Genomic DNA, 12,889 nt, shown 5'->3' with positions numbered 1-12,889 from the left:
TGAAAATGACCCCTTGATATTTAAAGAGAAATCGCATAACTAATGAGGAGCACTTGGCCACTTTGTGAGGTGACCAAGAAGAAGCTCTGTGATTTTTGGCCTGTGGATATCACTTATTTTTCACTTATTTCTTGTTTCATTGGTTTAAACTTTAAAATTCTGAAACCACCTTGATCTTCTAACTACGACATACCATGGGTTAGAATTAGTGCCACTTGATGCAGAGTAGTGGCCAAAGGTTCCTACACCAGCCATGCATGAGATTATCAAACAAGCAAACAAGTAGACGGATTCAGCAGATGTCACAGCTATGATTTATGTAAACCAAAGCACTACATCCCGTCAATAAACCCTTGACCAACAACAACCCATAGGCCTCCTTTCAGATGCACAATGCACCTCTGTTAACAGATGGGTCAGTGGATGAAAGGTGCTACCATGCAGCTCTGTTAGTGGGTGCATGGATGGAATGCAATGTTGCGTAAGGCCGCATCCACGCAGCTCTGTTAATGGATGAGAGGATGGATGGAATGCAATGTTCTGTAAGTCCACATCCATGCAACTCTGCTGATGGATGGAATGCAATGTGGTTTAAAAATACTATTTAGTCAGTCTAGCAGGTGGCTTAGAGGATTAAGAAGTTGTTAATGAGCTGTTTCCCGTGGTCCAGTGCTCATGGTTTGATTCCTTCAGCCTCCACTGCGTACTTGTATGAATTTGAACAAGACACTTAACCAGACACCGCCCAGGTCTAAGGCTGAAAAAGGTCCACAGAGATCAGTGGTCTACCCATAAAAATAAATACAAACAAATAAAATAAAACAAATAAATACACTTGTGCAGTTAGGTTAGTGCATGGGGGGATGGAATGCAATGCTGTGCAAAAACAATACTGGAGACTGGAAAGACACCCAATACACAGCCTTCGCCAGTAGCTAGACCTATATATAACACTCCAGCAACATGTAAACAAATATAAAGCATATTGGAGACTAAAAGTAAGGATACCACTCCGTGTCCATTAAGTATAAAGTGAAATTGTCCATCTTCATGATGGCCTATCAATGCACAAGACTCCAGAATGACTTTTACTTCAAATCTCTTTTGCCTTACTGGCTCAAAAAAACATTCTCAGCCAGTAGAGGAGCATGTGGTTCTCTCATTGTCAGGTGACTCAGCACTGATAGAAGTCTCACACCAGCTAATACACTGTTCCACGCAAAGTAAATTATTACCTCACAAAATTCATCCCGCTCATCAATCAGCCTCTTGAGATGGACAGCCATGTTTCTAGAAAGTGTCTCAAGCTCATCCAAAGTCATATCAGGATGTTCAAGCAACTGAAGGTCAAATACATTCTCCTGGTCATGTGTTACCTGCAAATGGTGAAGGTAAATTTAATATCAACATACAACAGAATTAATATCCTCTGAATGAGGCATGTGCTTAGCAGCTAAACAACATAATACAATTATTCACCTATTCAAGCACTGTTTGAAAAGGAATAAGAAGTTATGTACTCACCATAACATTCCATGTGAGTAGTTCATCTTGCCTTCATTCTTGACTGATGGGTTCGGAGCCGATCCATCGGCTCTGGTACGGCCGTATGCAAAGCTTGAGGTCTTCCAGTAGCTCGAGGTCAAGCCCCTATCCCATGATGCACTGTGAATTACCTCAGACCTTGTTTGCTGTGTGTACTATAGCCATATACTGGACTATTGAGCAACCAGGATGAGACCAACATCTAGGTCAACTATCAGCCAGGAGGGGGAAGGAGGGAGAGACGCAAGAATGAAGGCGAGATGAACAACTCACATGGAACGTTATGGTGAGTACATAACTTCTTAATGTGAAGTTGTTCAATCTCGCCGTTCATTCTTAAGTGATTGGTAGAGTCCCTAGCACCATCAATCTCGGGTGGCTTACGGGAGTACATTCCTCAGGACTGTAAACCCAAAAGAAGCCCAGTCCCTGGAGGCCTCATCAACTTTGTAATGCGTGATAAAGGTATGAGGTTTAGACCAAGTGGCTGCTGCACAAATGTTATCAAGGGGCAGTTTTGCTTGGAACGCAGAGGATGTAGAAACTGCTCTGGTTGAGTGAGCTTTAATCTTGTGTTGCAAAGGCATATTAGCAGCTGAATAGACAAATGTGATACAATCAGATAACCATTTAGACAGAGTTGTTTTAGCCACTGGTCTACCTTTTCTGGATTCAGAGAATGACACAAAGAGCTGGTCTGATTTCCTGATATTTTTTGTTCTGTCCAAATAAAATCTGAGCTGTCTGAACGTCAAGTTTGTGCAGCATATACTCCAATTTATTGGAATGATTAGGGAAGAAGACTGGCAACTCAATGACTTGGTTGATATTGGATTCCGAACAAATTTGGGGTAAAAAAAGAGGGGTTTGTCCTAAAAGATACACTATCAGCATGAAAAATCAAATAAGGAGGGCTGATAGATAAAGCCTGATGCTCTGACACTCTGCGGGCAGAAATAATAGCCACCAGAAAAATGGTTTTCCATGACAAATATTTAAGGTCACAAGATGAAGCTGGTTCAAACGGTGGAAGGATTATAGGAGACAGCATAAAATTTAGATTCCATGGAGAATAGGGAGTTTTTACAGGTGTCTCATATGAAATGTTCCCTTGAGAAAAGCCTTGGATAACTTGTGGGACATGATATTTAGCCCGTCAATCCTAAGATGAGAGTTAGCTATAGCAGCCAACTGGACCCGAACTGTTGCGGCTGCTGTTCCTTTGTTAAAAATCATAGTCAAGAATTCTAATATGGACGTCAAGGGAGCTTGATAAGGATCAATGTTCTGCTTAGAAGACCATATGGAAAATTTCTTCCACTTACTAAGATATAATCTTCTAGTGGACGGCTTATGAAAAGACAAAAGGATCTGTTTTGTCTCACTGAAGAAGTTCTGAAGCCTGGCTATGAGGGGAACTGGAGCAGCCAAGCTGTCAGCTTCAGTGACTGCAGAGAAGGATGAAGGTCCCCCGACGGGGGTGTCAGAAGGTCTGGAACTGGGTCCAGAATCCAGGGATCCTCCAAGAGATGATGTCGAAGGAATGGGAACCAAATCTGCTGAGGCCAATGAGGGGCTATAAGAATGATGGTCCTTCCCAGGGATTTTGCTTTCTGTAGAACTCTGGGTATCAATGGGATTGGTGGAAAAGCATAGAGGAAACCTGGGGGCCAATCTTGTATGAGTGCATGTCTCGGGGCTTCTCCCAGAGGAGGAATCAGGGCAAAGTAGCTTCTGCATTTCCTGCTGATGTGGCTGGCAAAAAGGTTGCAGCAAATCTGGCCCCATTTGCAGAAAATCCTGTCCGCAATCGCTTTCTTGAGGGACCACTCGTGCGGCAACAAGATTGCCCTGCTCAGTCTGTCTGCTACCACGTTGGCTCTCCCCGGGATATGCATTTCCAACAGAAAGCGCTGGGAGGAAACAGCCCACTGCCAAACTCTGAGGGCTTCTCGGCAAAGGGGGTAAGACTTGGTTCCCCCCTGCTTGTTCAAGTACCAGACTACTGACATATTGTCTGTATGAATTGCAATCGTTCCTAGGGGAAGAGAGTCCTGGAAGTACTGCAATGCCAAAAGTACTGCTCTCATCTCCAGAACATTGATATGCAAATCTGACTCTTGATCTGTCCATGTGCCTTGGGCAGTCTTTCCCTGAATATGCCCCCCCCCCACCCTATCAGGGAAGCATACGTGGTCACAGCAGCTACTGGAGGGGGTAGAACAAAGGGGCATCCTATGGTGACGTGAAGAGATGTCAACCACCACTGGAGATCTTTCTTGCAAGAGCTCGAAATCAAAATCGTATGGTCCATGGGAAGTTCCTGGTAAGACCATTGAGTGAACAACAGCCATTGAAGAATCCACATATGCATTCTTGCTAATGGTATGGCTAGGATTGCTGCAGCCATCAAACCCCAATACTTTCAGAACCTCTGAAGCTGGTGCTCTGTCTTTCGATACCAAAGTGCTGACACGCTGACGAAGAAGGAAGACTCTTTTGATTGGTAGTGTTAGAGTGGTGGTTGAAGTGTCTAGCTCTGCCCCGATGAAAGCGATATGCTGCGATGGCGACAAGGCACACTTTTCTGAGTTGACTGTAATGCCTAACTGATTGCAGAGTGACAGAGTGTACTCCCTTGCCTGGTTCAGTTGATGCCTGGTGGTGGCGGTAAGGAGCCAATCGCCTAGGTACGGAAACACCTGGAATCCTAGATGCCTCAGGTGAGTCGTGACCACTGCCATGCATTTGGTGAGCACTCTGGGGGCTGTAGTGAGACCAAAGGGCAGGGCTCGAAACTGATAATGATTGGCTCCCAGCTGGAAATGCAGGTGATCTCTGGATGGCCTGGCCATGTTTATGTGGTAGTACGCATCCTTAAGATCTATTGAGCACATCCAATTGTCTTTCCCCAAGAAGGGACGTATAGACTGGAGCATGACCATCCGGAACTTCTCTTTCTTCACATATTGGTTGAGTCTGCTGAGGTCCAAAATGGGTCTCCAGTCCCCTGTTTTCTTTGGAACCAAAAAGAACCTTGAGTAGGTTCCGGACCCTGTTTGGTCTGCTGTGACTGGTTGAATGACTCTTTTTCTAGCAACTTGTGGACCTCTATAGCTGCTTGTTCCCTGTAACTGGGTGGAATGTCCGGGATTCTCCTTATAGATAGGGGGGTGGCGAATGGTATGAAATACCATCTGGAAATTATACTTTGTACCCAGCTGTCTTTTATTTCTTGCCAGGCATCTGGATACAAAGATAAGTGACCCCCAATTGCCTCCAGAGCAGGACAGTCGGGCCTCTTTTTAGGAGCACTGGTAGGATTGACCAGAGAAGTGATCTCTGTCACCCTGATGTTGCGGACCCCCTCTGCTGTGAGGGTGGTGTTTTCCACTATTTACCCCTCCTCTGCCCCTGGAGGGGGGGGTTCACCACGTGTGTCCTGAAAGGCTCCTTGGGCTTTCCGGAACCACATTTTTCCAACCCTTTGGCTTATGGGATAAGGCCGGGTAGGGGTGGAAAAACTGACTCCAATGGCAGACCGTCTTTCCCTCCTGTTCACACCTGGTCAGAGTTTCCTTCACTTTAGTCCCAAAAAGGGATGAGCCATCAAAAGGGGTGTTTATGAAGGATGACTTAAAGGGCTTGGCGAAGGAACACAAGCGCATCCAGGAATGTTTTCTGAGAGCGATTCCTGTACCCGCTTTCCATCAGCTGCATAGGATATGAGACGCATGGATGAGCTGACAATAGAATTTAGGGTAGCAAGCTGGGCAGCAACTTTGTCAGAGGCCCCTGCAGCTGCTGTACCCTGAAGAGTATCTCCCAACTCCTTAAGGAGATCTCTTTGCAATCTATTGAAATGGGTTAAGTAGTTCAGTGAGCAGAGAGCAAAAGTCGCTGAACTAAACATGCATTTCCCATATCTATCCATGATCCTAGACTCTCTATTAGGAGGATGAATAGACAAGGAAGTCTCAGACATTTCCTTTTTGGTGGCCGCTGCTAACACCATGGCATCAACAGAGACTCCTTTTGATAAGAAGCTTTTATCTGGTGGAGCTGATATAAACTTGTTAGGCCTCCTAGGAACAGCCTCCATGGACTCCAGTGACTCCCATGCCCTCCGAGAGATCAACTGCATGAGCTCATCGAAGGGCGGAGACACCCAAGAGGTGGAGGGTTGAGACCCAAAAGCCTTCTGGAGAAATGACTCATCCTCAGTAGGACTTTTGGACTGCCAATCACCCCTCTGCTTAAGGATCCCAAGTATCTCAGCAAAGGAGATATCCTCAGAGGGGGACCACGGGGACCCTTCTGAATCATCCAAGTCGGTGTCAGATGTTAAAGACTCCTGTGAGGAGTCCAAGTGTCTGCTCTTGCCCAGTCTATTCCTGGGAACCTCCTCAGTGGGAGCCCCAGGGGAAGTCTTGGAAGAGCAGGGGGCACTGTGTCGAGCTACTGGAGGCTCTGGGTCTCTACGCCTAGCCTGGATGATGGAAGCAGACACAGGCCACTTTAGGGGATGAGGAAGCAAGGCCTGAAGTTGAGGATGTCTTGGGGGACAAAGCTCTCCTCATGGCCTCGAAGGCACCACGGCTCTGATGGGAAGGAACCGCAAACCCCTCCCGCACCAAGGCCGTGGGCTCTGAGCTGGAGGTAGGAGCCGAGCTCATCCGAGCCGAAGCCCCGAGAGGAAGAGTTGGTACTGACAAGTCGGTCTGACTATCCTCCCTGGATCCGACTGGAGAGTGTTGGCTCCTAGAGTCCCCGGTCAGTGCCAAGGACGTCAGAGTGGATGAAGCCAAAGACAGTGGAGCAGATCTCGGCTCCAAAGGCTCCACGATCAACAGGTCTGCTTCATCTGGCTCTGAAGGTCTGGTATGGCTCGGAGGAGGAGTAGTCAAAGCAGGAGTAGTGGTCTTCGGCTCCAGAGCCACTTGGTTCGGAGCCGACAACAATTTAGCAAAGCCTGGTGCCTGTAAATGCTTCTGCACCAATCAATCCATATCCAAATCCGACAGGCTGACAGATGACCTAGATGAATCCACTGATGGTGCCGACTGGAGCAATGGTGACTGAGGCACTTTGGATACCGGCTACAGTGCTGTGGTCCGGCTCTGAAAAGAAAAGACAGCTGGCTCTGAGGTCTGTGGAGTCAATGTCACAGAATCCTCCAATTTTTTTTGATTTATTAGACTGCTTAGAGTCCTTAGATTCCAGAGAAGATCTAGAGGACTTGTAAGACTTGCTGGCCACATCCTGGTCACTCAACGCCTCTTGAAAAGGATGCTTTAACAAGCCCCTGTCCATTAACTTCCTTTTCCTCTCTAGCAAGACTCTCGAAGAAAAGGAATGACATATGTCACAAGACTCCTGTAAGTGGACAGCTCCTAAACAATAAACACATGCTACATGTCCAGCCGTAACAGACATGTTTTGGTTGGAGTCTGAACACTTTTTAAAACCAGACTTTGGGTGCTTGTCTTTACCATCCGCCATTATGCTGCTATAAAAATATGCAGAGCAGATAATCAGCAATTTTCTAGGCTCTAACACACACACACACACACACACACACACACACACACACACACACACACACACACACACACACACACACACACACACACACACACACGAGTCTAAGAAAAAAAGTATCACAAAATTAATAAGCTACTAGGCTCTGAACTCACATACACACACACACAAGCCTGATAAAGAATTTGAATAATTAGAAAAAACAGTAAAAAACTACTAGAATATTCAGACACACACACACTACTAAAATAAGGCCAATATACAGGAGGCCAACAATAGAAAAAGGCTATATATATATATATATATATATATATATATATATATATATATGTATGGGATCCGTACAGATCCCTGATGGCACTGTCTGCCGAAGCAGACATCACCGAATATACTTAACCGAAAGTGCCGTTCACCGAAGCAGCACTTTCGGATAAGTAAGCTTGTTGTGCCGGTCGCACTATGGTGCGGTTAAGAGAAAATTCCCTTTTACCCACTGTAGTGCGACCTCGGAGTGAGAATATAAAAGTGGGGGGTGGGGGGCACAGCCCGTTGCCCCCCTGCATAAAAGAAGATTTGTTTTTTTTTCGAACGCACTTTAACGAAAGCGCTTTCATTAAAGTGCGTTCGGTTATTGTGGATTCGGACTATTGAACTTTCGTTCAATAGTCCTAGATCCATATACATACATATATATATATACATATATATATATATATATATATATATATATACATACTAGAAACTACTTAGACACAGTAAGGAAAATTAGGCCAAAACAGACAAGGCCGATATATTAATATTAATAATCATAAATGGGAAGGGGAGCTTTAGGAAGCTATAAAAGCTAACTACCTAACTATCTAACTTATCTAAGAAAGTTTAGCAAAAAATTATTTAAGTAACTGCTAAATATAAAAGTTTTTAAATAGTACTGGCCCTAGCGTTCACTGGAACCTCCGATCAGATGCCACGGCAAACTAGATCTGAGGTAATTCACAGTGCATCATGGGATAGGGGCTTGACCTCGAGCTTTGCATACGGCTGTACCGGAGCCGATGGATCGGCTCCGAACCCATCAGTTAAGAATGAATGGCGAGATTGAACAGCTTCACATCAGCAGTTTTATTTGTTATATCTACATCTCTGCAAGTCTCAGCCTGGACCACCACTCAGTATGCTGGCAATGTGGCATTGAGCTTCACATTGTGTTCAAGGACTGTAAGTGCAATTTTCAGAATGATTTTAGGGGGTGCCTGGGATCGGGAGTGATCCTGGAAGGTCAGAAGAAGGGAGAGGGGAGTATTAGATATCTAAGCAGCTCCCATTTTCCAGGAACGAGTGAAGAAGCTTCCCACCTCAATCAGATTGCTAGTAAGCAAAGACTTAGTTAAATTAGGTACAAAAGACAAAACAAAGAGTGGCGCTGGGTTTTATAAAGGAGAGTTATACACTTAACATCGTGACACAGCTCTAAGAAAGTACATCTTCTGTGTCTAATGAGAGTGATGCTACAGGCGTTAAGACTGCTCGTCAGTTAAAGATTTCCAAGGTTGACAGAACACTTATAGGTTCATAGGGCAAATACCAAGCTATTGACCCACCAGACCATTTGTAGCCCAGCTACAATCCATCCATCCCCCCATTTTTCATATGAGTGTCACTTCAACAGTGACCATCATCTAGAGTCAATGGTCACAGTGCCAAGGGCTATCCTTGCCCTGGTTGTTTTTCCATGCCACACACAGACACAGACACACACTCTCAAAACAAAGGTACCCACTGCCATGATTCATTTATACCAATGACTGCTTAAAGGGCTGAAACCAGGGTGTATTTATAATTATACACACATTTGTCCAGGTTACACTTAAAGAGGGTCAGGGTACAACTTTGCTTTACATCCAAAGGAAGTCTATTCCATAAAAGAGGGATTCTCTGGGGATATACATCTATCTCACCAGCAGGTCCTATTTATGTTTTGATGGAAATTCAGATGTCTTGACTAAATGTTGAGTGTGTTATTAGCTTTCAGATGTGCAGAAGGCTGCAGAAAACTGGATCCTTTAAGGCTTTTGTATGCTAGACAGAGGTCACCTATCAAAAGACTGTAAGAAACAGAAGAGAGAGAAAGACCGCACTTTAAGTTGGTCTGGATAGCTCAAGGAAGCCAAGCCCTTGATTATTTTAGTGAGGTAACACTGCAATTTGTCAAACTGAGTCATATACCTAGAGAAGTACATACCAAATATGTCATTCTGGAGCATATCCCTTGTTAAGTACATACCAAAGACACCATTCTGGGTCATGTACCTAGAAGTACATACTAAAAAACACCATTCTGGGCCATGTACATGGATAAGTACACACCAATGATGCCAATATGCCATTCTGGGTCATGTAGCTAGATTAAGTTCATACGAAAGATGCCATTTTGGGTCACGTACCAAGACAAGTACAAACATGTTGGGTCACGGTTCCTAGATATGTACATACCAATATGCCATTATGAGTCATATACCTAGGTAAGTACATGTCAAAGTCGTCATTCTGAGTCATATACCTAGGTAAGTACATACCAAAGAAGCCATTCTACTCTATTAGGAGTCAGATGAGTAGAGAGAAATGAAAACTTCCTTAAATCTACAAGAAATATCTCTGGTGATTAGTCTGGCAAGGTAAAAAGATTTCCTAACAGTGAATCCATGGTGATCAAAGAGCAGTTTTTGCCAATAAAAGTGTCCAAGTCACCATGGTTCATTTAACTTTCAAAGGGGTGCCACCTATGTGGTAGGTAAAGTGGCGCCCAACTTTGCCAAAGGACACACTACTGCATTTCTTGCATTAGTTCTAGGCTATGGTCCAGGAACCACTTTTTTGGTGTGTGTTAGGCCTTCCTGAAGAACTTGGAAGTCTGATGAGGAGTTAATGACAGATCCAAGTTTGCAGTAATCTGCAAACCTCGTCAGCTGCATGCCCTTGATGTCAGACTTGACACAGCAGAGTAAATACCAAAGAGAAGCAGTCCTAAGACTGGTCACCTGGTGACAACACTAGTAACTGCACTTTTTGAAGACAGCATGCCTCTCACACTAACAGACTGTGTTCTGTCAGTTAGCCAGTTTGTTATCCAGTGGCTAACATAGGGGTATGCATTTAGTTTGATTAGTTTGTCAGTAATGCCAGAATGATGGATGGTACACCAAAGGTCTTGGCCAGGTCCAGATAGGCAGTGTAAGCTGATCTGCCAGAGTCTAAAGCATAAGTGACATGTTCGAAGAAGGCCATCAGGTTCAGGAAGCAGGAAGGAGGATCAGCTTTTAACAAACCCACACTGGCTTGGGTCCAGGCTTTGTAGAATGCCTATGTTCTAGTTAATATGTTATATAGCGATGCATTCCATTGCTTTGCAGATAAGGCTGGTGAGACTTACTGAACAAAAGATTCCTGGATCAGTAGTGGATCCTTCCTTTTGGACTAGGAGGATGACTGCAGCAGAAAAGGCTTAATAGCGAGTCTACCAGACAGTGTCTGGTGCTGATAAGAAGACAGCCTGGCACATTATCAGGACCTATGGAACAAGTGTTTTGGGCCTTGGAGAGAGCACTTTGGACTTGCTCAAAGATGAGGGATGGTGTGGGCATGCTAATAAGCTGAGGAAACATGGGGGGGGGGGATAGGGGAGTAAAATTAGAGCTGAATTTGTCTGCCAAAACATTGGCTATGCTGTCAGGGGATGAATTAAGTGTTGTTGCTATGTATTAGCTTTGAGTATTGCTGAGAATTGCATCTAAGGTCTCTGACAAAGCTGAAGAAGGCTTTCTTAATGGTCATTAGCACAGGTTACAATTCAGAATTTATACATAGTTTTAGAGGATTTGGTTTTGCTCCAAAATTCTTTGATGTTGGGAGGGTGGCCTAATGGTTAAGGTGTTTGCTTTACAAACACAAGGTGCAGGGTTTGAGTCTCACAAGGGATAATTGGCTAGGCATAAAAGGGCTTGCAAGGGCAGTTAGCTTAGTACTAATCTATGAATCTATGATCGTTCTGAGTTCATCTCTAGATGACGTGGTATTAAGCTTGCTTTTATGTGCTATGAGTTTCTTACTCTTATTGTACAGCTTGTTTACACAAGGGTTCCACCGTAAGGGATTTATCCTTGAATTTGGCATTGTATTTATGTCTTATAGGTTCATAGTTTAGTACTAAGCTAACTGCCCTTGCGAGCCATTTTAAGCCTAGCCAATTATCCCTTGTGAGACTCAAACCCTGCACCTTGTGTTTGTAAGGCAAACACCTTAGCCATTAAGCCACCCTCTCAACCCCTTAGATTAGTACTAGGCTAACTACCCTTGCGAGCCATTTTAAGCCTAGCCAATTATCCCTTGTGAGACTCAAACCCTGCACTTTGTGTTTGTAAGGCAAACACCTGAACCATTAGGCCACCCTCCCAAACCATTCATTCATATGGGGGAACATGCCTTGATGCATACTTTGAGGTAGCCATAGAAATGGCACACAAATGTGGCAGCACATGAGATGGGGTCCATGAGGTACAGAAAATGCTTAAAATTCATTAAGTCATTAGTTAGCTGGATTAGGTTTGCTATACGATAGTCTCTAAAGACAGAAGGGTTTTATGGTAAGTCAAGTTTTACCCTACAAGAAGAAAACAGAATAGACCCCAGACCACAAACACCAAAAGTTGGGGATGGAGACAGAATGCTGTACAAAAGATGAATTTTTTCTTGCAGGTCTATCACTATGTTGTATCGATCCACTTTCATATGTGCTAAGAGGTCCATTTTCTGTAACCAACAGGATATAATAATACACCTGTAAAAACAATTTACTGTAACAAATGTTGGTGTGGCCACTCTGTAGTCAACACTGTAGCAATTTGTCAGACACCCCCTAACTGACCCCCATGTCTCTGATAGACAGAGGCCAACAGTAAGTTAACTAATCCAAAACTAGCATACCACCCCATATAGGCAGCCAAATGCACTTGAGGATAAAACTGGGTTGAGTTTCACGGCTAAGCTTATAAAGACCCAGGTGGTTGATGACCTAGTGCAAAATTATGAACCATAAGCTGTGGTCTGACATCCATGCAGATTTTCAGCACTGGGTGCCCTTCCCTCATGGCCAAGCCGACACCACCTTCACTCAGCTGGTATACAGATCCATATCATCTTTAGTTCTTTCATCATGAAACACTGCTAACCTAAATTTCAGCCTTTAGTGCCTGAGACAAGGGATAAAGATACCCACACCTCCAGGTTGGTGGCACAGCACAAAGCATCAGAGACTATCCATGTGCAACTAACTGTGGGTAAAACTGCCTTCCAGTTTATAGCCTGCTACAGACCACCCTCCCAAACACAGGAACCCCACTCGGCCTTCCTGAGAATACTGGAAAATATGAAGGTCTCTCCAAACACCATTATATTGGGCGACTTCAACTACCCAAACATAGACTGGGAGCATTACCCAAAGGTTCCTAGAATTTATAAACTCAAATGCTATGGAACAACATACTGGACCTGATCATCACCAACATGGGGACACTATGCTCCAGACCAGAAGTGTAGAAAACCACTGTGAAAAAAAGCAAATTTCACACACCTCAAAATTCTATGAACACCTTCAGGAATGCATGGATCATGCAATCCCATATAAAACCAAGACCCAATCCTCCAACCTGTCTGGTGGACCCCAGCCATAAACAAACTATACAATAGAAGGTGGAAGCTACTACATGATAGAGCAAAATCCCAAACACAGCATCAATGGGACCAGATG

At 44.3% G+C, this 12,889-nt stretch overlaps 1 protein-coding gene across 2 annotated transcripts in view; it reads right to left on the bottom strand.

The window, feature by feature from the left end:
• Positions 1-12,889, bottom strand: part of CCDC88C (coiled-coil domain containing 88C) — a 1,480,266-nt gene that overhangs the window by 632,547 nt on the left and 834,830 nt on the right. For both annotated transcript variants that reach the window (XM_044074710.1, XM_044074709.1), the window contains exon 7: positions 1,236-1,376. In XM_044074710.1, coding sequence (XP_043930645.1) covers positions 1,236-1,376 — 141 coding nt within the window. The remainder of the gene's footprint in view (positions 1-1,235; positions 1,377-12,889) is intronic.

This window comes from Protopterus annectens, chromosome 6.part0 (assembly GCF_019279795.1).
Source record: "Protopterus annectens isolate FY-2018-M chromosome 6.part0, PAN1.0, whole genome shotgun sequence".
In the NCBI taxonomy this organism is placed as follows: Eukaryota; Metazoa; Chordata; order Ceratodontiformes; family Protopteridae; genus Protopterus; species Protopterus annectens.
Note: the sequence above shows the minus strand (reverse complement) of the source record. Positions and strands in the feature narration are given on the sequence as shown.